This window comes from Vipera ursinii (assembly GCF_947247035.1).
Source record: "Vipera ursinii genome assembly, chromosome: 1".
NCBI lineage: Eukaryota > Metazoa > Chordata > Lepidosauria > Squamata > Viperidae > Vipera > Vipera ursinii.
The window spans coordinates 335,578,334-335,602,362 of NC_139512.1; the positions used below are offsets into that span (position 1 = coordinate 335,578,334).

Consider the following 24,029-nt stretch of genomic DNA (forward strand, 5'->3'; position numbering starts at 1 on the left):
AGGTAGCTTGTTAGTTGAGAATGTTTATTTTAGTCCCCATGGCAGTTTGTTTCTTCTGCAAAGTAGCTCAAGGTCCTCGTGTGTTCTCCAGGCAGCCAGTAGTTTCCCTTGAGCATCCAAAAACCTTGCTGAAGAGACCAATCCTCCCTCCCATAGTCCAAAGTTAGAACAAATTGCAGGATACATTATGATTGAAGAGATGTCAATATTCTATTCCCAATCTAACAGCGGAGCTCAAAAGTATCCTTTTGACTGCTCACTAGCAATTGGTATCAGAAATATTCTGCATCTGATACAGGTGGTTGAAGTAGTTGAAGAAGCTGCTCCTCATAGCCACAGTTCCAGAGACCAAGTAAAGGGCCCCAAAATCTTAGTGAGCAATAGTCTTGCTGCTACTGCCATCTGAACTTGTTTCCACAAGCATACCACCATATGCTCAACCCGTTTTTTTTGCATTCACAATTTGAATATTGCCTTGTATTGTGTATGTCTGTGTAGTGTATGTACATGTTTACTGTATGTTTTTTACAGTGAGCCCAGATGGTAATTTAACTATTTTAATTCAATGCTGAAAGTATCTGCAATTCCAATAAAGTAACCTGCCTCAACCATACCAGCCCAGTTTACTGGGGCTTGGAAAACATGTCAGTTGTAGAGATATAGAACAAAGTGTTCTAGAGTGCAAGCGGGGGGTTGAAGCAAAGGGGATGGTCAAGCAAACCCTAAAGAGCTGTAGTTTTGGCTCAGAGCTTTTTAAACAGGCTTATGTGAATGTATTCTATGCTGACTCTTGTCTCTTTATGGGCATCTGTTGCTAGCTAAAGTTAACAGCTTGTTTGGTACTAGAACTGTAACAGGCAAGATGGCAAAGCAGAATGAGAAGATCCATATCACGTGAGCTGGCAAAGATGACATTTTCCAGAATTTGGTGGTGGTAGGGAGATCAATTTTATTAAATACTTAAAAGAGTTCAAATAGCCTTTTTGCTCAGTTTTCCACAGTGAAAATTATGGGGAACCACTAAAAGTTGCAGCATAGTTGGAGTGTCTCTATGCCATTTATGGGTACCTACTTGGTTGTTTGAAAGAAGTCCTCGGTGTTGACAGCTTATGGACGAATGTGAGCAGCAATTGTTGTGGAAGACTGATTAGGAGATGGATTGAGTCTTGTCTGAGATCTCCTTAGAAACAATATACTACAAACGTGCAATTTTCCACGATAAAGAAAATAGTAAAAATTTACTCTAAAACAGATTCCTAAGAGAGTAACTAAAATGCACTATTTTTAACTATTTTGAAGACAAAGATGCACATAGGCTTATTATTCGCACTGACGATGTAACCTAGTTAGTGAAACATCTGCAAAGAAGCAAGCTCAGAGAACACCAAGGGCTCCTTGGGCATATTTCCTCATTTATCACCAGAGAGAGGAAGGGGGGCGTGTGAAGCCCTTTCCAAAGAAAGTAAGTGCTTTTACAAATGAAAACACATTTTAATAACGGTTAAGACAACAAGATGGCTCAATGTGAGCAAAATTATTGTCACCAACAAGACCGGGAGAAGCAGAGTGAGCAACGGGGCAAGAAAGTCTTGTTGATGCTTTAATCAGAGCGGATCTAGGTTTCAGGAGAATCTCCAGATCTATCCAAGAAGGATACGGGGGCACTCACTATTCCACCAGACTAGCTGCGGGAGGGAGATCAAATCCCTCCTTTCTGAGCTTTGTGCCATGCAGGAGAATCTCAGCAGAGAGGTCAAAGAACGAAGTATCCTGACATGGCAGAGATACAGCAGAATGGACTATTCTGTCATCATGGCCTCTTCTCCCACAACCGTAGCTGACTTCTGGTGCTGCTAGAAGCTCCGGTACATTCCACTCATCACAATCTGGCCAAACCCTGGCTTTGTCATTCTTTTCAGTTTATCTGTTTCAATACGGCCAACATCCTCTTGTATTTCATGCTTGGTTGTGTTCAGTATATTCTGATAATTCCAAGATTCTCACAAAAAGGCCTTCAGTTTGTCAGTCGTGTATCTTGACGCCCCAAATTGACTTGCCCTGGGTGATATTCAGCTGACAGCACTGTGCACCCCAGATGAGATGGTTGTGGGGCAGTCAATCTGTCTCTCTGAATCAAACATGGAACTGAAATGGGCCTGACACTCAAGGAGAAGCTTGTGGCTGCGGGGGAAAACCAATGCCCGAACACAGTGAAGTCGCACAAGGCCAGACTGACCGCCAGACGCTACCCAACTGTGGCTGTCAAGGTTTGGGCTGAAGCGCACCTGCCAAGAGAAGAAAGAGAAGGCTGAAGAAGACATTAACCAGTAACCCACCCACCTCCATCCAGATATATCGCTCTTCCTCACAAATCCATGAAACTTCAGAGGATGGGGGAGCCACAATTCGACACAAGAGATGCTGTGAAGTAACATTTTTTCCCCTTCCTTCTGGAGTTGTACAATCTTTTTCCCTTTTTTTGTTTACCTTATGTACGGTCTCTAGTTGCATGCGGCCCAGGACGGCTCCTTCTTTTACTTCTTTTGGCGTGTGTTTCAGGGGCTTTTGCCTGAAGAGGCTCTTGAAAGATGTCTAGAGAGGACAGAGAAAAGAAGTAAAAGCAGGCCTGAGTAGATCAAGAAAACAAAGTGCTTTATTGATTAAGGCCTTTTGATTCCAGTTGTCAACTAGTGATTTATTGGCTTGGGGTGGAGCCTTATCGGTCTGAAACACACCGCAGAATGGGTGGGCCCGACAGAAGCAGTGCTACATAGAAATCAGAAGTGGGGACCCTGCATCTTGAAGTTAGCACAGGGAGGAGAGTAGAATAATTATAAGCACAGTTTCTGCTGCCTCTGTTAGCGTTCAATATATTCAGTGCCAGATCCACCTCAATAGTTATCTCTGGTCAGATAGATAAAGGGTCCTGCCTGGAATATTTATGAAGCTGAAATGGGCCCCTCTATTCCCATGTTGTAATTGCTATTCTCTTTGAACCAGAATTCTGCTTTTCCAAGCCCTCACCAAATCAGTATCTTGGAAGAGAATGAAATTCTGGGCCACTGATTCACTGCATGTTTTGCCCGCTGCCTGTGGCTTCTCACAGGCTGTTGCCTCTGTTGCAATCTTGTCAAGTGAGCCATTTGGCTGTAAGACTGCTTTGCAGATGAGCTGAAGACACAAAGAGAAATAGGCGTTAAGGATAAGAAGGCAATGGCCTCAGAGACGAGAAATGTTGTGTTCCAGTCCATGGTTTATCACAGAGGACAAGTGCCATGATAATTAAGAAGCAGCAATACAAAGTGTAAACCTAGATATTGAGCAGCTGAAGGAATCGATCTTACCCAAACTTTCAGAGACCATAAAATCTCTTTGCTACCATGACTGAAGTTCTCAAGATTGTCATTAAATCTATTCCAGGGAAGGTTTTTTGGGGGCTCATTCATATGCATTCATTTACCTACAATTTTGTTTTCTCCAGGCTCAAAGGCCATGTAAATCTTATATTTGTGGTTTGGAGCACAGAACTGAACTTCTTCATATCCCCAAATTATGTGCCCTTAATTTTCTCAGGAAACTAAATACCCACACTATTAATATCAACCAAAACATTTCTGTTTTCCTTTTTCCTTTTCAAAATTAATAATGGAACGTGCTTCCACCCAAACAATGTGCATTTCCTGGAAGAAATTCCTCACTCTGCACAACTGGCTACAGTTAATGCGTCAACAAGCGTCCCTTTCCTCCACTCAGATCCAACCTGGATCTAGAGAGTTGACAGAGGGGTCCATTCTTGTTTTCTACCCTGTTTGGTTGGAGATGAAGCTTGTGGGCCTGCCCTAGTCTTCCCATTACTCAGGGGCAGCAAAACCTACAAATCGACGGTCTGATGGCCGCTTGATGTTTTGTAGGTTGACGGAGAGATCAGGCATTACTGCAGCCACCAATTCCCCTGTGACATCACCAGCAGCCACTGTGTTCAGCCAATCAGATCCAGATATACTCTGCAAAAGGGATAGAATCATGAGCCTCATTTCCACCTTTCAATGACCCTGGGATAGGTCATACCCTATCCCCTCCCTCTTTACTTGGGGATGCATAACTTACCCATACGGTGCCTTTGCGAGGGACCACAAAATAGGCTCGAAAGTCACGATAGCCAGCATCCAAATAGTGGATCCCACCTACTCCATACCTGCAATATAGAGATGTAGGAAAAATGCATGACACCTGGATATAATTTCCAAGTTAATATAGCACAAACTGTGACACTTGTAATAATGAGCAGCAACAAAGTTGGCATAGACAGTCATACAACACGTTAGGGAACAATAGTACTATTTGATCTGCAATCTAAGATTCTTAAATGAGAAATATGATTGTCAAAGTGGAAAAACTCTGTCCAGATCTCTGGATTTGCTGCTTCCTCTAGTGCTACTTAAACTTTTCTTCTAATAAGAAACACATACTGGTCAGTTGAGAGATCTGAATGTCTGGAATCTCAATTTCAAATACTTAAATCTGAACACCCATCACAGTCTCATACTTAATTAAACCTGCTCAGAGTCTTTCCTGTCACAATTAATGAATGTATGATGTGTAATTCAACTTAGACCTTGAAGTTTAAGATGTTTCCCAAAATAGATTAAAGGACCACGTGAATTGCTACTGTGATATGTAAATCTATTCTGCATTATTTAGCAAATGGCCCAAAGTCCTCGTGGTTTCAAAGTAATGAGCCCAAATCCAGTTGGGCATATGTAAAAATATCAAAGAGTTACAAGCTAGAACATGACATTAGAGAAGTGGATGTTTAGTTGGAGAACATTTCAAGTTGCCTTTTCTGTTGAAATCACATTTTGTGAGAACAGAGCAGCTATTTACCACATCAGAGAAGAAAATCTGAAAGTCAGTAAGTTGTCATATTTTCTAAGAATGTGCGACATTCTACAGTAAACGTGCTAAACATCTACAGGTACCAAGAAATCAAGGCCAATGTCATAAAAATCAGTTCCAAAATGAAGCATTTAATTTTCTTCTAAGTGAAATATAAATAGAGTGGGATTTTATTATTCAAACAGTTAGAGGAAAAGAACTGCAAGAAGTTAGGATGAGAAAGACTCAGGGATCTAATCTAGAGAAAGCCAGGATTGAAAGGACAGGTCATCTGGAGAATCCAGCAATGACTGATCTTTTGGTAATCAGTATGCCAAAAGACAGTATGCCATCAGGGTGACATTTCAGGTTGCTCTGCAAATGGATCAAAGGGTAATTTAGAACTGAAAAATGGAATGAATTAAACAAGCCATGTCTGTACCAAGCTCCAACTGGTACAGAATGCAGCCACGAGAGTTGTGTTGGGAGTCTCCCGATACTCCCACGTTACACCTCTGCTCCGTGAGCTGCATTGGTTGCCAGTTGTCTTCCGGGTGAGATTCAAGGTACTGGTAATGGTGTTTAAGGCCCTACATGGCAGGGGTCCGGAGTACCTTAGGGAACATCTGCTGCCGGCGTCAAGCTCCCTGTGCGTTCCCACAGAGAGGGCCTCCTCAGGGTGCCACCGATCAGAGAATGTTGATTGGTGGCCCCCAGGGGGAGATCCTTCTCTGTGGGCGCTCCGGAGCTGTGGAATCAGCTACCGGTAGAGATCCGGATGGCGCCCGATCTTCGCTCCTTTCGTCGCGATCTCAAGACGTTTTTGTTTGTTCAAGCCGGCCTAGCCTGATGGGGATTGGTGGGGTTTTTTATTTTTGGTTTCTTAATTTTATCTTGGGGTTTTAGAATTGTATTCCAATTGTTTTAACTTGGGCAATCATTTAATCTCTTTTTAATGTTTGTATTTAGTATTTTATTCTGCCCTGTGAACCGCCCTGAGTCCTCAGGGAGAAGGGCGGTATAGAAATATTATTAAATTAAATTAAATTAAATTAAATTTTCATTGAATCCTGATTTGATTTAAAGTAATAAGAGAAGTGAGACAATTGAGTTAATGCAGATTTTTTAAAAAATGTTCGTGTATCTTTTTAAAGACTTCAGGAACTGATTGTTAATTATATTTACTCTTCCTTTACTTTTCCTCCATCCTCAAGGAATGCAAACTGTGAAGCAAACTCACATCGGCTTTGGTAACAAGGCAAATTGGAACTGGAATATTTGAACAGTTAGTCCATTATTTTAAGAATAACAGGGTATACACACACTCACGAGGCATAGCAGCTATCTTGTGCAACTGTGATCCCACTGTAGGGTAGCAGCCAGGCAATCTCTGTGCTCAAGTAACGCTTGATACTGTTGATAGGTTCATGCAGTCGGCGCAAGTCCCAAAATTTGATTTTACGGTCATTGCCTGTAGTCACCATGAAATTGCTAGGAATAAAAAAGGCAGGCCAGAACTCACTGGCAGAACAAATCTGACAGAAGTCCCAGATCCCAGAAATATCAGTCAAACTACCCCAAGTAAGAGAAGCAAATGACTTGGCCCAATACTGTAACCTAAAGACAAACAGCCTGAACAATGGGATAGTTGTCTGGTCCAGTCTGCGTACCATAAATGTTGTGGGGAAGGGAGAAGGAAAAAAGCCTGGCCAGGATGGTCAGAAAGGAGCCAGAAACAGAGACTAGTTCTCATCAGTCAGTGGTATTTCACATCCTTCCCACCTGTTTGCTTTGCACCACTGGATGTTGCTCACAGCATGGTCATGGGCCAGGAAGCAACGGAACGGATACAGTTTGAGGGAACCATCAGGCTGGCATACTCTTTGTAACAGAGACTTGGTGAGCAGATTCCAGAGAGCCACTGTACCTGAGGAGATGGAATTACAGGCATTGTGCTAGATTTGTGAACCAATATAATTCTACCTAAACCTCCCTAGGTTTATTCCATTCCATTCTTTCCTCTTACCATCATAGAAACCTGCAGCCAAATGCTCATGAGGCTTGGTTGGCATCCATGCTAAGCTGAAACACTGCCCACACTCGGAGGAATTCCCAACCTGAATGGATCCTACCTGCAAAGTGGCTACATACTGGACCTGTAGAGAAGGAGATAAGGCTAATATAAGGAAAAGACAATAATGGAAGCACCCAAGTCATGGTAAATCACTTCCTCTAAATGCATAAGGTTCCCTAACTAATTTCAGGCATCTCATTTTCAATGTTACAAGTAATGGGGGGAAAAAGCCTATTGGGTTTATCTGAGACCTTAGAGAACGACTATCAATCAGAATAATTAAAGTTGCTAGATATCAAAGAGTAGAAAGTGGGCTACAGCAGTATGTCACATGAACTTCTTGGGTGGGACGGGGGAATGAAAATGAGCTATTTTCAGAACATCTTTTTCTGACAAGTGGGAATCTGAAAGATCCATTTTGAAACTCTATGTAAACTCTGCTTTTAAATGAATTTTTCCCCCCAAGAAAATAATAGAAGATACCTTGCAGATGACATGCCGAGGGGAAGGTCCACCTAGAAGAGAAGACAATCAAATAGTAGCAGAAATACCTATACCTTATTCTGCATTTTCTCTTTGAATGTAATTGGACAAGGGGAGAGATCCAGGGGAAAGGTGGGGGAGAAGGGAAAAATTAACCAGATGCTTTGGGCACAAAAAGAGAGATCCGCTTTGCTACACTGTAACCATTTGGCTTTAGTAAAGTGTACTTTCACTAGCAATGGAGTCTTTCTTTCCTAACTGACTAAGTTGGGACAGCTGATAAGTGTTACTCACACCTCAACTTACAAAAATCTTACACACAGGTGTGGAATCATTATTCCTCCTAAATTCTGACTTGCAAGGTTAACAGTGTAATAGTTCCTTAAATAAAAAGCTACCAAGGCATCAATGTAAATTAACAAGATCTCTCGATTAAGCTAATCCAAGAGTAGACAAGACTGTTTGTAAGAGAGTTTCCACAGAAAAAGCTTGGTTCCAAATAATCAATCATTCCTGGGCTTTAGCAAAACTGTTTAGCATAGAAAGATGCTGTGATTGAAGGATGCTTTGATTGAAGGTGGGGCTTGCAAGGCCATTTTTTTTTAATCTGTGGGTTGTTCACTGACATAGTTTTGATATTTATCAAGAATATTTAGGTTCATCTTGTTTTTTTTAAATTAAAAGATATACTAGTTTTGTATATCTATACACTACCTGACAATATTTTTCAATGAGGATAATTTGCTTAGAATACAGTAAAAGTAATGAGGCTGCTACTAAAATGTTTTGGAGAACCATGGTGCAGAATGCCACAATTTTATTACTGAATGGAACACAACAAATCATGTTACACCTATTATCTGATAACTGTTCCTATTGTCTATTTGACTTCAAGCCTACTTCAAAATACTACTGGCTTATAAGACTCTTGGACTCAGAATTTTGATAAAACACTGTAGTAATGCATAGATTTTGAGGGGGGGGGAATGCCCATAGCATAGTTGATAGACAGCATCTGAGGGGGCTGTACCTAAGCAAGAGCTTTGTGTTATGGTGTCCTCACTATAAGACAAACATCTTCCAGAGTTCAAATAAAGGCTAAGGTTTGTTTCAATGTGTTTTGCACATGTAGTTGTATAGATTTTTTAAAATCACTGCTGTTATGAATCTCTAGTTTAATTCTGTAAAATCACTTTTGTTTTTAATGAATAGTAAACAAATAAATTAAAAGGGACGCGGTGGCTCAGTGGGTTAGGATGCTGAGCTTGTCGATCAGAAGGTCGGCAGTTTGGCGGGTTGAATCCCGAGTGCCGCGTAGCAGAGTTTGCGCCTGTTACTCGTCCCAGCTTCTGCCAACCTAGCAGTTTGAAAGCACGTAAAAATGCAAGTAGAAAAATAGGGACCACTACGGTAGGAAGGTAACAGCGTTCTGTGCGCCTTTGGCGTCTAGTCATGCCGGCCACATGACCACGGAGACGTCCTCGGACAAGCGCTGGCTCTTCGGCTTTGAAACGGAGATGAGCACCGGCCCCTAGAGTTGGAAACGACTAGCACGCATGTGCGGGGGAACCTTTACCTTTACCTTAAACAAATAAATTAATAACGTATTACTACTAAGTAATATATGAGTATGTCAGTCAGTTGTTCATCTTTAGAATGGTTTTTACTGATCACAGGCACAAATGGAAAAACAGAAGGTTAGTGCAACACAATGACTGTGTTTCTTTCAACATAATTTGATACCAAGGAATGGAAGAAAAGGAATAGAGTCTAAACTCTCAACTCTCTTGGGACTAATTCTCCACTATCATCTTTAAAAAGGTCAGTCCTACATGATCATCAATCATTCTTGCAGACAGATGTAATTACAAGCATCATTAACTGATATGGCTGACTAAGCACACAGTTTGCACACCCTGCACCAGGCCCCAAAATGCACGTATCTGGATGTGGAATAGCCTTTGTTGCCCATATAGCTCCCTGCACTGCATGTGAGAACAAAAATGACCATACATCTCAACAACAAAAGCTAAATTAGGACTTTTTTCAACAGAGCTGTAAAGATTCTTTCAACAAAAAGTCCTGATTTGTAGAAAGAACAAGGTCATAATTAGGAGCCCACAACTCTGATTTAGTGTCTCGAGACAATGGGAAATGGGAAAGATGTATTTGTTATTATCAGACAGTGCTGAACTTCAAATAAAAATGCTGCAAATCTCCTCATGATCATTTGAGGAAAAGCATTTAGCTTTTCTTAAAATGGTTTTAGCTCTGTATTTCCCTGGACTAAATTTGAAAGAGTTCTCTGGGCAAAGAGTGCTAGTAATATGAAAATAAGACTTTATGGGTAGCACATAGATTATCATCTCTCTCACAACTGATGGTAGGACAAAGCCTCTCGTAATAATCGATGCTAACTCTTCTTCCCACCATCTAACTTGGACAGAACTCATGGCCTTCCTAAGATACGCCTCCCTTTCCTGTCTAGGTGAGACATCCTGAACAGACAACATACAACAATGCGGGTACCTGCCTGTCTTCTTCCCATTTTCTACAGCTATTCCTACCTGTTACCTGTGTTCTTCGGTAGGCATTCAAGTTTTTCACATGGGGAAGGCTGTACAGCAACACTTTGCCACTAGAAAAGGCTACAGCCAGTAGTCCCAGCCGACTCATATGAGGGAGCTACATGGGATATAAACAAAAGTGAAAAGTAAGTATACTTCATGTCCCATTTGGAAAGCTCCCATTTCCAGCAGCCACAAATATGGAAGAAGGACTGAACTGAAAAGAGTCACTTAAATGCAAGCTTCCACTTTAAAGCACCTGTGACAGACTCAAGTACAGTCTCTGCTTGAATACACCCAGCAAAGAGGGTTTCAATGATTCCCTCGGTAATAGGTTCTACCATTAGGATGTTTCACGTAACATTCAACAAAAGGTTCTCTTCGTATAACATAAGACTACTTGTGTCCACACTTGGAAAATGGAGAACATGTCATACCCTTCTTCTGAATGACATTCCTTCCAATACTTGGGCAAAGGATATGGTCTGTGTGAAATTTCACTGTAACTTTCAGCTTGAATGTTTACTTTATCAAGATCTTTTTGAACTTTGCTTCTGTTTTCTCTGAAATTACTGTTAACATCTACTGTATCACACCCTTGTTTTGTATCATCTGGGAATCTGACAACGAATGTGACAGAAAGAGAATGCTTAATAAAAATGTTGAAGAATCTTGGGCTCAGGATCAAAACCTCTCATATGATATCCTAGCACTACATAAACAGCGAGTATCTAAAATCCAAACGTTTGGCCTAGACAACCTATTGGCCCCAGTTCTCACCTTGCGCTGAGTGACAGGGGGTTCCCAAGCTCCACTGGGACAAAATTTCATGTCCCAAATACAACCATGATCAGTGGCAATTGCATATGCAAGTGCTGGCTTGGTAACAGACCTGGAAAAAGAATGCAGGAAAAAAAAATACAAAGCCTTTGGGTCATGCCATTCCCCCAGATCATAGTACATGCACAATTCTTTTGCATATTTCCCAGTGCAAAGATACAGGAGCTTTTGAAGATTAGGCTGAAAGGATAATTGAACGGAGATTCTTCTGCACCTTGGCTACTCCTGGCTTATTATATCTGTCTTACTCCTTCTTGTACTATCTCACAAAGCAAATATGAGAGGAAGAAAATCGGCTCTGTGGGAAACAATGTATCTAACACAGCTGTTCTCTGCCATAAAACCCTAGTTCAGGAAACTCCCTAATGAAGTGCCCCAATTTGAATTGCTAGTGACGTTGTAATCTGAGTTAATTCAGCCACAATTCCTATTGCACGACTTGCCCCTCAGCTACGATGCAGGATGCAAGACTTTCATAGGAATGAAACAAAGAACATTTTTACAACAGACACAAAGTCTGCCTACCCTTTGTCTTCCTGGATTGGTCCAAGCTCCCAGAGCTGAAGTAGAGCTGGTCCTGTATGGATCTGTGACAAAGAATGCTGAACATTCATGCTGGGATTGCAATAGAGAGCCACATACTGGGATGCCTTAGAGCCTTCGGGGGTTGGGCACCACTCCAAAGCCCAGACAGGACCCCCAACAAAGAAAGTCATGTCTAAGCGGTCTTCATGAGGTTGTAAGGCATTAAACCTACCAGATAGGACAAGAAAGGAACCATTGCATAATAGCTGACCTTGCATGCAGCATCTAAACATTTAAAAGATTACCAGATAGTTTGGAAGAAGAAAAAAAAGACTTAATTGTGACTTAGACCACATAGAGATTATAACATTCTTCAGCCAGATGGAACAAGACTTTTTATAATTGATGTAAAGTAAGCATGGAAAATCTCAGGTTCTCAGGTCCCCCATCCATCTCATGGGGCTTCAAAATAAAGTTCCTCCTCCTTAATTGCCCCCTATCAGTCATTTCACCAGAGATTCCCTAAATGTAGTGTTTCCCATTAACTTTCCCTCATGGACAAACTAAACGAGTCGGACAAGCACACACCTGTTAATTCGGTAGAAGACATTGCTGTTTTCTTGCAAACCTTCTCTCTTGATAGAGAAGAGTGGGGACTTGGTCTCAGCAGGAAGGAATTTATCTGCTTCACTTTGGAAGACAGAAGAGAACAGAATGGAAGTTCACCTGATGTTCACTTTGTTACAGGAAATTATCAGCATTTAAATGCCTGAAAACGGACTAGGGTGCAAAGATTTCTTCTGTGCAGGGGGATACACAACTTTCTGGTGGTAGTATTCTTCATCTTGCCATGCTATCTTACATACCATGCTGCACTGATATAGAAAATATAACCACCAATAACCTCTTTCTTAAAAGCTTAAGGAATTACCAGGATACAGAATAAAATGGAAATGTAGATGACGGGAAAGTCAAACCAAACTTTCCAGAAGACAAGTGAAAAAATGTTTCTGTAATATACCTAAGAATCTAAATGGACATAGGAATGAGATCACCAGGAGTTGAGTCAACTTAAAGGAGACCTTATCGTTTATAGGCACATGCGCTCTTTAATTATCTATCTGGTTCTAGGTATGTCACGTTTTTGTCTTTTGTCAGAAGGCCATTCACCTCTCTGAGAGAAAAATCCACTTCTGGGCAGAAGGAATCCACTCTGGAAACTCCCAGTGAGAATGGTGTTGCTCACGTCTAAGGGACAAAGGAAGTACAACTGCAGTCACAGAAATGCAATTCATATAACAGGAATCAGTGTAACAATAGAACAGTGCAACAAGCAAGTTGTCTGTGGTTCGATGCAATACTATAGTGCAGTGATGGCAAACCTTTTAGAGACCGAGTGCCCAAACTGCAACCCAAAACCCACTTATGTATCGTCGGGTGCCGGGTGGGTGTGGCCCATTGGCTGGATGTGGCCCATTGGGTGGGCGTGGCCCATTGGTTGGACGTGGCTGTGGTGGTAACGGCAGACTGGGTGAGACTCAAAAGTTCAATCAATCAATTCCAACTTTGCGAGATCTTTTTTTTTTCTCCGCGAGAAATTGAAATTGATTGATTCATTGAACCTTTTTTTTTTTTTTTTGCACACAGCAGCAGAGGCCTAAAGCGAAAAGGTTTTATAAAACCCAGCTAAAGACCTAGGACTGGGACGACGGCGCGTCTGTCCACAGAGAGGGCTCTGCGTGCCACCTGTGGCACGCGTGCCTTAGGTTCGCCAACACGGCTATAGTGGGCACAGCAAAATGAGAAAGTACACTCAATAAAGTCTTTCGAACTTTCATCAATCTGAATGCTCAAAAATAGAAGTACTCTGGAAGATATTGGAACAAACAACTTAGTGCTGGGACTTTCTTTTGATTTTCTCAAATTAGTCAAACAAGATATAAACCTCGAATTAAAAGGGTAAAGAACTCTGTTGTTGTTGTTTTTGCTAAGCTTCAGTGAAGAAAGGATTTGGCAATTGTCATCTCCAAGAAGTTTTCCCCTTTCCAAGCTTATTTTGCCATAGCTACATGAATGCAACTCTGCATCATTCATTTGGCATCGTCTAATCTTTGCCCAACTATCTAGGAAAATGCCGAGAAGTTGCATCCTTCCCTGAAGGAGCACAGATCTCAAAAAACATAGTCCCTCCCAGCTATTTCAACCTTTCTTAAACAAAGCCAATATAGCCAAAACTAGTATTTCTCTCTCTTGCGCACATACACTTTGTTATAAAAATCACGACTCTTGCAAATCAGGAACTGAATTGTCCTATCTCTCCTTCTGAGATTTTTAAAACATGTTGTCAAAATTAAAAGCAATTAGCTTGGGGTTTTTTTTTGTGTTTTTGGATCTCTCTTCAAGATCCTTTATCATCTTCATATCCATCAAAATAAAAGACACACTTCAGACCCTTTGTTCAATTTTTATCATAGGCTAAATTCAACTTCAAAGAGATTTTTAAACCACTATCACTTGCGGTCAAATTTGGCTCAACGGTTCCATTTCCTCAAAGAAGTAGCACCTCTTTATTCACTTAGGCAAAATATTTTTTTCATGAACTAAGGTAGTTCTGCTTTTAGTCATAAGAAGCTGGTCAGGTTTGAACATCCAGAGGCCTCATTATCACTGCCCAATCCAGACTCATTTAGACTTAAAACTACAAAGTCTGATGATTGCTGGAGAGCCCATTCTTTAAAACAGTGACAGTAAGAATCAAAAACAGTATCACGTACTTCAGCCAGCCATAACTAGTTGTAGCACTGAACTTTTAGGGAAACAAAACAATGCAGCAGAAACCTGCCTTTCCTCCCTCCAACCACATTCCTGTTCCTCAATTCTCCCAATCACTGAGGGTAGTCTAATACTCACAAGCGGTGAGTGACGGAGAGAGACTTCCATATAGGGTATATCATGGAATGCAAGCCATTGGAACCAAATTCTCGGCGCTGAACTTTGGACCTCTATGGGAAAAAAGGAGGTCAAGAACAGAGGCCCCAAAGCCCATCCTCCCAAATTCTGGCAACATGAATGTCAGCCAACTGATTCCAAAAGACCAGGGCTTGTTCTTCAGGTGGTGTTCCCTCTAACATACCACCAGGTGAAGTATTCAATCCCCCCAGAAATATAACAAAGCCATCTCAGGAATGAGTTACCGCTGGTTTGCATGAGCTGGACTCCCTCTCACACTTCAAAGCATTGTTCATCACTAGGTCATAATGGTCTTCCTCCTCCTCCTCCTGCAGAAGACTTTCTTCTGAGGGGACAAAGTCTACATCTTCTTCATTTTCCAACTTCTGTTCTTTTGGCTTGCGGCCTCGTCGCTTCCTACTGGGCTCCTCAGATCCAGGGGTATCATTTGAGGTTTCATTGCAAGGAGGAGCCTGGTATGCAGATGTCAATTCTTCAGCCAGTTCCTGTAGATACAGAAGGGCTCTTGGAAAAAGGAAGAGAGGAGAACATAAGTTCATAAACTGAGCTGTGGTTAAGAATCAGCTCCATTCTAATGCTTTAAGGACAGAAGCAGATAGAATCTTCGTTTCCAAATCTCTAAAAGAATAGTGGTGGGTAGGTCAGAATCATAGGTATCAAGCTTCTTGGCATAACCAATTCACCTATTCTACACCTCTACAAGCACCCAAATGAAGAAACATTCTTCACTGACTGCTGACAAGTTTATTGCTGAGTTTGGCAATGACCATCAATTAGAGGTGATGGGGTTTAGAATGCTAATTCATTGTTCTCTCTATGTTTTATACATTTGAATCAATAATTATGATTATTATACTAATTATAAGGGATGCGGTGGCTCAGTGGGATAGGACGCTGAGCTTGTCAATCAGAAGGTCGGCAGTTTGGCGGGTCGAATCCCGAGTGCCGCGTAACAGAGTGTGAGCATCTGTTACTCATCCAAGCTTCTGCCAACCTAGCCGTTTGAAAGCACGTAAAAATGCAAGTAGAAAAACAGGGACCACTACAGTGGGAAGGTAACAGCGTTCCATGCGCCTTTGGCGTCTAGTCATGCCAGCCACATGACCACGGAGACGTCCTCGGACAAGCGTTGGCTCTTCGGCTTTGAAACGGAGATGAGCACCGGCCCCTAGAGTTGGAAACGACTAGCACGCATGTGCAGGGCAACCTTTACCTTTTACCTTATACTAATTATATTCAGTATAATTTATTATAACTAATCATGTATTTCAGCAGGTTTTTTTTTAAAAAAAAGAAAAGCAAGCTAGTTATTTCTACCTATAATAATTGTATCACACGTAAGCTGTACCCAGCAGAATTCAGTGACAGATTCCTTCTTTCACTTACGCTTTAGCTGCACGGCGCTTTGGGCGTCCACCAGACATGGTCTCAAGGGAATCAAGGTTCTCGTTGCTAGATAGAGATTTCTGGCAAAGGGACTCGGGTGACTGATTGTCCAGTCCTTGAGCTAGCCTCAGTAACAGCAGCTCTTCTTTGGACTTGCGCCCTCGCTTTTTTGGCACTTTAACGGGAAGAGAGGAGCCATTCTCAGATGGCCCAGGGCCTTCGCTTGGTCCCTTGTGATCTTTGGGAATGGAATATTTGCGGACAGAGACTTTCTTTCGGGGTTTCCGCCCACGGGAATGCTTCTTTATGGATGGGATAGCGGAGGGAACCTCTTTTGACACAGTGGAAACTGGAGCTGGGGAAGGAAATGGTTCATCTGCTTGGAAAGAAAGAAAAATGTATTGTTGTGGATGTTGTTTTATGTTGATGACACAATGGGCCAGCTTGAAACAGAACTTAATTGCTATCATCTTCTATTTCCTATGCAGGAAGATTCACTGCAAAGTCCTGCAACTGCTTCCAGATCATCCTGCACCCCAATAAGCTCGACTATATTCTACACATCACATTTTTGCCCCTGCAGTCTCCAGATCACCTTAAGAATCTGGTGAGCTCAGTTCCACAGACCCTTTCTTTCATTCTAACTGGCCAAAACCCTCTTGGAAACTGCAGACATCCAGTCAGAACAGCTTTCTCGATTCTCTGCAGACTAGATTTCTCTTAAAATTTCCTCTAGCTCTGAGGAATGTACACCACTGAAGAATGAAATGTGGCACAATCATTTCCATTCAGTGAAATGGAAATCAAGGCTGTAATGTCCTCAAAAGTCATCCCCATCAACCCTTACTTTTAGATCTAATAAGGTTCCCAATAACAAGAAGAGATTTCTTTACTGATGCAAAAAGAAAACAGAAAGGAAAAAAATGAGTTGCTTTATTTTGCATTTCTCTAAGATCAAGTCATATTATACTTGCCAAGACAATGCAGCCAAAAATGTGTCTGAAAACATACCAAGAGGTTCCACATGACCCATCTCTCCTTCTTGTCCCTTCAACTGCTTAGGAAACAATTCTTCTTCTACATCTTCCAGATGTCTTTTCTTGTAGCAAGAGCTTTGCTGCTCTGGCCACTTTTCTTGAATACAGGTTTCCACGACAGGGGCAAGTGCTGGTTCTGTGTTGCTTAAACCTGTATCTGCTGAAGTCAACCCTTCCAGTACTGTATTATTCTGCCCATCCCAGTGAGGTTTTCTCAAGCAAGATGCTGTGCACAGAGTCTGACTGATACTTCCATCCCGTTGGTCTATGGCTTCCTTCACTATTCCCATGGCACAGCTTGGTGTGAGACAAGGTTCCATGAAGACACCACAGCTCCTCAGACAAGTGCCACTCTTTTCATCTTGCACATCACTCTGCCTGCAAAAATAAGATGAGAAAAGGGAAATCCTTGTTACTCATGTGAACATAAAAACTGCAGTACCGTCAAAACCAGTATCAAAAATAGCTAAAACAGAATCTCATCTGAAACTTAATAAACATCTCAAATGGAAGAACATCATAAGGCAAAACAATATACACGTTGACAATGATTCAATTCATATAAAACAAACCCATATAAATAAATGTATTTTTGGCAGTTGGTGCAAGGACAAAAGAAATGGAAGTAGCCTGGCTTTCAAACTCTGTGAATAGAAATTGAGACAGCCACCCAGCAGAGGGAAATTGTGGTTCCAATAACAAATGAGTTTTATTATTTTAAAGTACCATGTAGTTATGGTGATGAGTTTACAAAGATTTATGTGTATTATACAATGTGTCAGTGTGGGGTTTCAAAAATATGATTAAATTCAGGATTATTAATCTGGCTAAAAGCAACATAGCATAGCACTGCATATTTTATAGCTATATAATTATTTGTACAATTATATACTTTTAAAAAACCCAAAGTCAACCACCATGGAATCATATTATTTAAAAACAGTAATATAATGAAAATCAAACACTTTTAAACCATTGATTTAAATGAGAGAAGCTCATGGTAATCAAGTAAAAGTAAATGAAAACAGTCCATTATTTGTTTTAAAACACACAGAAAATCTCCATCAGTTACATTTTTTCTATAAGGACATAGATGAAGCTGTCATCAAAAAAGTTTACTGCAGCATTCAAGAATAAGCAACAAAACTTAGTTGGGGTCAAATCTGAAAAATCTAAATCATTTTTTCTCTTCCAGATCCAGGCTGCTGTACAGCTTTAATATCTACAATTAAACAATAATTAACAGAAGTTGGGGGGAATTAAAATATTTGATATTTTAGAGAAATGGACTGAAAGTAATAGAATAAACAAATGCAATGTTCTTCACCAAGAAACAGAATACAACTATAGAACAATTGGTTGCCAAGCAAACTTGTGAAAAGTACTTTTAATTGTAGATGATTAAAAACTACCACTGAACCCACAATGTAGCATGGGAGACAAAACATAACTTCTAACAATCAACAAAAATAAAATTACCAAATTCAGTATCTAATAGTTCTACAATACTCTCCATTAACAAAACTCCAATTTGAATATTTTGCCTTCTTATGGGTATTATACTTTAAAAACATTTAAACTAACTCAAATAGATTCAGAAAAGGGCAAAAAGAAAACCAGATCCTATAAAGAAAGTTTGAGGAATTAGATACTTTATTTATTTTATTAAACTTATATACTTTAACCATGAAAAACAACTGAGAGGGAGTATAGTACCTCTTTTCTACAAATGTGGCATAGGTGGTAAATATTTATTTTATATTCTCCCCAAAACCAGGTGGCATATTCTTGTTGAATATTGGGGGGAGTTCCTAGCCATAAAAGTAGGCTGACAGTAGGACTAATGACTAAAAGTGAGCTTTGCTTAGTTGGATCTGCTCAAGCATAAGCTGACTAGCTTTATCATAGGTGTTTTAATTTGCATTCTTATGCTAAGCAAGTGGCTGGAGTTATTTAATGGGTCCTTCCAAATCAATGAAAACCAGAGTGCTGGAAAAGACATGTAATGTACACTGTTATCAAATACAGGTATAGGGTGCCTGGATCATATCATAATGAAAAACTGCACTACTTGCCAAATGCTTTTAGAGCAGGGGTGTCAAACTGGTGGCCCGCAGGCCAGATGTGTCATGCATGGGCCACACCCATCCTGGCTCTGCAAAGGTAAAAAACATCACAATGTGTCACCTGAAGCAGTCAAGTTTAACACCCATGTTTTAGAGCAAATTTCAAATGTTGCTTTCTACAGCTTGAAAGAACTGTGAATCTATGTGCTTATTAAGAATAGTGGGAGAGGCATCTTAAATATATCCATGCTTTCAGGGGGTCTTTATCAGGTTTAAGGGATTTGGTCTTCTCTTGAATTACTTTTAAGTTAAAGCTATGGAATGCATCTCTGTAGGAATTGTATTTGCTGCCAGTTTCTGTTTTCAGGTAAACAACTAAGATTCTTCAGCAGTTTTTTTTTCAATGAATACTGCTAATTTTAATAATTTTGACCCATATATTGTTATAAATTGTTAACCACTTGAATAACATGGGTAAAAAAAGTGAGCTGGAATAAGTGTAATATTATGTTATCAGTGTTTGCATACTCCAGGACAATACAATCCAGTAATAATGAAATTTAAATATATTATTTAAAATATGTAACTCTCTTCGTAATTCAATTATAAACTGCATAAGCGAACTGCAATTGACCCAACTGATCAGCCATCCTGAGGGAAGCAGCTAACAGCTTCTACTTCTGGGAAGCAGAGGAGTGAAGTTGGGAAGAGCTGCTTTTCCACAGCAGGATCAGCTCTGTAGGCTAGTCTTCTTAGGAAATTACCCACTGATACCAATATGTGATTCAACATGACAGTGTATGTTTTTGATCAATTGGGTTTTTTTAATTTTATACATTTTAACACAGACTTATGGTGGATGTTTTAGCTATCTTTTATATCATATAAACATTCAAGAGTCATGTTTGACTTTAGTCAGACAGAAATGTATGAAACAAAATGACTTGCACAGCTTTTGTTAATAGTTTGGGGCTATTCTGTTGCTGAGTGCCGCTAAAAATCCACGGTTTTGCCACTGAAAGAGGCTGCTGCTTTTCCCAAAAACACCTGATGTCTTTTAATTTGAAAATCTATTTATGTTAAGCCACGCGTAAATAGTACTCTAAAATTGCTGAACGTTCGACAATTCTGCTAGTTTCGAAATCTCTGGCAATTTGCTAATAATCCCCGTGGTTCGAGCTTCCGCAATGCCTTAATGATTGTTTTATAAAAATTTCAGTTACGATAATCTACAAGGCTTTAAAGTAAATAAAACGGAGGAAGACTGAGTTGCAATCTGCTTGCACAGAAAAAGCACTAACTGAAATCATCCAGGGGCGGAGAAGCAGCCCCTGCACAGCCGAAACTCGACCCAGACCTTTCCTCCACTACCCAACGGCGCTGGCGCGGAGGATATTTTTCTCCAGAGGCGGAAATGGAGGTTTCGCACTAGAGGCGGGGAGCGGGGTGGGGGGCTTCAGGGAAGAGTGTCTTTTGGACTGTCTTTGTTCCCTTGTTTCACGCCCTTACGGTGGTGACAGCGGCCGCTACAACTCAACCGGGGACCGCATCGTGGACAGCCACCCCTCCCCGCAGTGACAAGCGAAAGGCTCCTCAAAGGTGGCCTGCCACACGCAGGCGGGCTCAGCCTCACCTTGTTCTTCCCGCATGGAAACCGGTGTCTGGCCAGAGCAGCAAAGATGGCGGACGCTACAAAGATAATAGCAAGGACCCGAAGCTCTGGCGTCACTTCCGGTACCTGGTGTTTCCCTCAGCAGGTGACGAAAAAAAATTCAGGCTCCGCCCCTGCCTGAAGTCTAGAATGGAGAGGAGAGACAAATTTTGCGCCGCGAAGGACTTTGGGAAATGCCGTTGTCGGAGTATTTGAAGGCGCTAGGACCCGGAAGAGGTGACAGTACAGTACAGTAGTCATTCGTGGGATGTTGCAGTCTCCTCTTGCTGGTAGTGATGGGTGTCATTTTGGCAAGATTTGCCTGTCGGCAGATGCTGCTTTGTTTTCCTCTCCGTCTCTTCCTGTTGGCTTTGGTTTTTATTTATTTTATTTATTTTAATTCCATTTATATCCCGCCCTTCTCCGAAGTCTCAGGGCGGTTTACAAGCTTAGCAGTAGCCTTCATTCTATGTATATGCCTGCTTATTAGGGCTTTCACACACACCCCAGTGGCATTATTACAAAGTCAGCTTAATTGCCCCCAACATTCTGGGTCCTCATTTTACCTACCTCGGAAGGATGGAAGGCTGAGTCAACCTTGAGCCTGGTGGGACTCGAACCTGCACTAATTGCAGGCAGCTGGTGTTACTTAAGGAGGCATTAGCCCACTGCTCCACCAAGCATCAGGATTTTCTTCGGCCACTCTTGCTTCTCCTTATCTGCCCAAAAGGTCTACGTTTCACCTTCCTTATCAGTACTTGGTCTGAGCATTCCAGCTTCATCTATTTTTATTTTTATTTTCCTGTCTGCAGCACCACATTCAAAGCCATTAATTTTTCTTTGTTTAGTCTGTGATCCAGGCCTACACTAGATTTAGGGGGGAAAAAGTTGCCAATAAGAATTTTTAATGAATGAATGGTCTGAATATTTTGTCTCAATCTTTTATAGCCATGGTTTTTCTCCCAAGTGGCAAGCATATCTATTTCATGGCGGGATTGAAGCTGTGGTTACTGTTGGGGGAAAACAGGCAGGTGGGCTATCTTCTTCCTGGAAGGGAGTGGTGGTAATGTTAGTTCTTCTTGAATAAGCCGATCTCTTCATCCAGATGTAGATAAACATGTTGGCCTTTAATCTTCCAAGATTTGGGAGAAAGTTGTGGGACATTGAAAACCTGGATGAAGCAAATTATCTTGACAAAAGTGGCATTGATCACTCCCTTAGATTACCTCAGCATTTAAATGAGTGTTTTAAGCTTTGCAACTTTAAGATGTGTGGACAGAGCCAGTTTAGGCTAAGACCAATAGGCAACAAATTTTAGCAGTGCCAAAATGAAAGACTATAGTACTGAAAAACACAATAAAAAAGAACTGTCATATGACAACAATGGGTGCCAATGTAAAAATTAAAATTAAAAAAATTAAAATTAAAATTAATTACTGTGTAAATAGGGAGAAAATGTCCAAGAAAAGAAAACAAATTGCCCAGGATTCAAAATTGTGTTGAAATTTCTAAAATTGGAAGATGAGCCAAACCAGAGTGGGTGGCGGAATATGTCTTTCCAAAGGGGCCAAAATATCTGGAACCTACCATGGTGTGGACTTCCAGAATTCCTCAGCCAGAATTCTGGGAGATGAAATCCACATATCTTAAGTTTCCAAATTTGAAAAACACTGGGCTAAGTGGATTGCATCCTGCCCCCATTAAAATTTTCAACATCTATCTTAGTGCTCTAGACTAGTGTCTGTGATGTTGAGCATAAGGGACATTATATGGTACCTTTCCTTCCTGAGCAGGCAGTTCTAGTTGGTGGTCTTGAGGATAAGCAGTTGAGCCATTTGCCAGTCCTTTATTGCAATCTTTTTTTGCAGGAGGAACCCCTGGCAACAGTAGCTGATGCCCTTATCCCCACCAGCACATTTCTTGGGCTACCTTTAAAGATAGCCTGGAAGTTTGATACTGCTTATTGAACAGGGAGAGCTGTTTCACCTGTATTGCATGAACTACATTGCCTGTTACATTTCTGATTTCCTTTTGAAAGTTGATAAAGCCCTAGTCTGTTTGGGTCTAAGTTACCTTAAAAACCTCTTTTAATTACATCTGCTTATGATATCAGACGAGGAATGATTACTCCTACACTTTCCCTTGGAAGATATTAAAAGGGTAGAAGCTCAGGAACCTTTTCTGTGACTCCTCTGACACTTTAAAATAGTTTCTCTCTCCTGCTCTCCCAGCATACCCCTAAGCCTTTTGGAAAACACAAAGGATATACTTTTGTTGAATGTAATTTTTACAATTAGCTTCAGCTTTTAAACTATTTCATTCTGTTGTATGCAGCTTTTGATTTTTAATGGTATACCTAGAGAGTATTGAATGTGGTAGGTACAAGCTGTGCAATAAATAATATTTAGAAGTCAGAATGCAAGGCCATGTTAGGCCGGCTACCGCATTCCTTTATTCATCAATGTTAGGCATTTTCATGAGTGACCAAATTCTTTCTGCACAATTATTGTTCCACCTGAAGCAGTAGGTCATTTCCCCCACATTAGTGGGGGAAAGCAAGAGAGCAAGAGCAAGAAATAGAAATAAATAAATAAAATTCCTTAATACCTTGCTCCAAAGCTGCTTTCACCCTTCAAATACCAACAGCAATTTTTTTTTGGAATTCTGGAAACTTTAATCCCCAAATATCTGGAGACAAAAGTCTCAAGAAATCTTTTAAATGTAATGATTCACTTCATAACAGATATCTCTAGGGCAGGCATGTCAAACTTGCAACATCACGTGATGTCGCGTGATGTATCACGACTTTTTCCCCATTGCCGGCAATGGGGTGGGCATGGTTTTGGCGTGATGCATATGGCCCATGGGCCAGCAGTTTGACATGCTTGCTCTAGGATAATTAGAATGAGACACTGAGGGCAGCTAGAGTAATATCCTATATATATGATAAGGACTAGTAGTTTATATATTATACAGCAGGTTACTGTTGCTATGAGATCAGTTTTCCAACTGTCCTCACGTTGGTTTGCACATTGCATTAAGCCATAATTGATTTTAAACTTAAGTTTACTAATTAAGTTGGCTTACTCATAGATGTTAAGTATAAAATCACGCTTAGCAAATGTTACTAGTTACATTCACACATTGTTTTAAGCTGAAACCAAACAAGTAATATTTTTGCTTAGTACCATGTAAGAACCCCGATATCTACACTGATATTTCAGAACTGCCTCATGTAAGAAAACACAAATCAGTGCAAGGGAATTTTGGACAGATCTATACATTTGGCAAGAAATTATAAAAAATGGGTATTTCACAAGGCCCTAGTTGCTAAAAAAAAGATTCTGGGTCTCAGGTCTACTTGAACATAGAACACAGTCAAGGATAAAGAGAGATACTGTATCTACATGTTCAAATACACTCATGATAATAAATAAATTCCAGAGGGAAGCCCTTGCTCCAGAATGAGTGTTGGAATAAACAGAAAGGCATCAATAAATTCTATAATAAATATAACTCCATTTCTGACAGCAACAAATTGATAGCCAAGATGCC

The 24,029-nt window shown here is 40.7% G+C and overlaps 1 protein-coding gene across 2 annotated transcripts; it reads right to left on the reverse strand.

Annotated features, from left to right (window-relative positions):
* Nucleotides 1–899: 899 nt before the first annotated feature.
* On the reverse strand, nucleotides 900–20,513 carry GTF3C2 (general transcription factor IIIC subunit 2). Of its 2 annotated transcripts, XM_083348885.1 has the most exons (20): nucleotides 20,457–20,513; nucleotides 18,829–18,912; nucleotides 16,732–17,131; nucleotides 15,721–16,096; nucleotides 14,559–14,838; nucleotides 14,275–14,366; nucleotides 12,535–12,612; nucleotides 11,953–12,054; nucleotides 11,365–11,592; nucleotides 10,780–10,891; nucleotides 10,000–10,117; nucleotides 7,433–7,464; nucleotides 6,902–7,031; nucleotides 6,658–6,802; nucleotides 6,205–6,366; nucleotides 4,108–4,195; nucleotides 3,876–4,004; nucleotides 3,025–3,171; nucleotides 2,488–2,592; nucleotides 900–2,285 (listed from the first exon to the last, which is right to left on the reverse strand). In XM_083348885.1, the coding sequence occupies exons 3-20, from the start codon at nucleotides 17,075–17,077 to the stop codon at nucleotides 2,070–2,072; spliced, it is 2,886 nt and encodes a 961-aa protein (XP_083205011.1). In that variant the 5' UTR covers nucleotides 17,078–17,131; nucleotides 18,829–18,912; nucleotides 20,457–20,513; the 3' UTR covers nucleotides 900–2,069. The 2 variants fall into 2 exon arrangements, with proteins under 2 accessions (XP_083205011.1, XP_083205012.1); XM_083348886.1 differs by lacking the exon at nucleotides 18,829–18,912 and having other exon boundaries at nucleotides 16,732–17,135; nucleotides 20,457–20,507.
* Between the last annotated feature and the right edge of the window lie 3,516 nt (nucleotides 20,514–24,029).

Bases quoted from the DNA above. Each gene is read 5' to 3' on its own strand.
- GTF3C2 (XM_083348885.1), bottom strand. From the start codon at position 17,077: ATGGAACCTTGTCTCACACCAAGCTGTGCCATGGGAATAGTGAAGGAA. The intron at 14,839-15,720 runs GTAAGTGAAAGA...CCTTTTTCCAAG, and splicing joins AAGCGCCGTGCAGCTAAAGC to AGCCCTTCTGTATCTACAGG. The intron at 6,803-6,901 runs GTAAGAGGAAAG...CCATCTCCTCAG, and splicing joins GGCTGCAGGTTTCTATGATG to GTACAGTGGCTCTCTGGAAT.